Source organism: Phalaenopsis equestris, unplaced genomic scaffold, assembly GCF_001263595.1.
Source record: "Phalaenopsis equestris unplaced genomic scaffold, ASM126359v1 Scaffold185435, whole genome shotgun sequence".
Classification (NCBI taxonomy): Eukaryota; Viridiplantae; Streptophyta; class Magnoliopsida; order Asparagales; family Orchidaceae; genus Phalaenopsis; species Phalaenopsis equestris.
Window position 1 is genome coordinate 1 of NW_018205384.1, and position 633 is coordinate 633.

A 633-nucleotide genomic window follows, 5' to 3' on the forward strand; every position below is an offset into this window, starting at 1 on the left:
AGGCTCCTGGTCCAAAACAGAATAGCTGAATTCCATACAGAGTTGGAGCTTCTCCCACCAAATGCTCTGGAGAATCCTTGTATCAAACATGCTGTTGAGCTGGAACAGTCTTTCATGGAAGGTGCTTACAACAGTGTTTTAATCGCCAGGCAGACTGTGCCCCATGAAACTTACGTTTATTTCATGGATCTTCTTGCAAAAACTGTCAGGTAAGGAAGGGGTGGGTTTATCAGATTGCGTTGCAAAACTCTTTAAAAATTATTTCATGTCAAAAATTTACTTGATTTTACAGAGAAGAGATTGCCGGTTGCAGTGAAAAAGCTTATGAGTCCCTGTCAGTTGCTGATGCAAAGAAAATTCTGATGTTTTCTTCTGATGAGGAACTTTCTACTTATATCGAAGAGGTTTTTTATTATTTGTTTTCAGTGTTTCATTATTTAATTACTCACATTATAAAAAAATAGAAGAAAAAAAAAACCTAGGGGCACTTGCAGGCATGCCACAGAAGTCTTATTATTATTATTTTTTATATATTTACATGCATGTGACTCAAACCTTTAGTATTATATAAAAAATACCACAATTACTAAACTTTATAAGGTAAAATTATCTTGTCATGCATAGGTTTATGAC

General features: G+C 34.6%; 1 protein-coding gene across 1 annotated transcript; it reads left to right on the plus strand.

Moving 5' to 3' along the window:
- Window positions 1–6: 6 nt before the first annotated feature.
- Window positions 7–404, plus strand: LOC110034371 (putative 26S proteasome non-ATPase regulatory subunit 8 homolog B; the record flags this gene model as incomplete). The annotated part of the gene is made up of 2 exons (XM_020738640.1): window positions 7–209; window positions 293–404. Coding segments are annotated over 2 exons (315 nt in total), but the record flags the coding sequence as incomplete, so codon positions are not given.
- Between the last annotated feature and the right edge of the window lie 229 nt (window positions 405–633).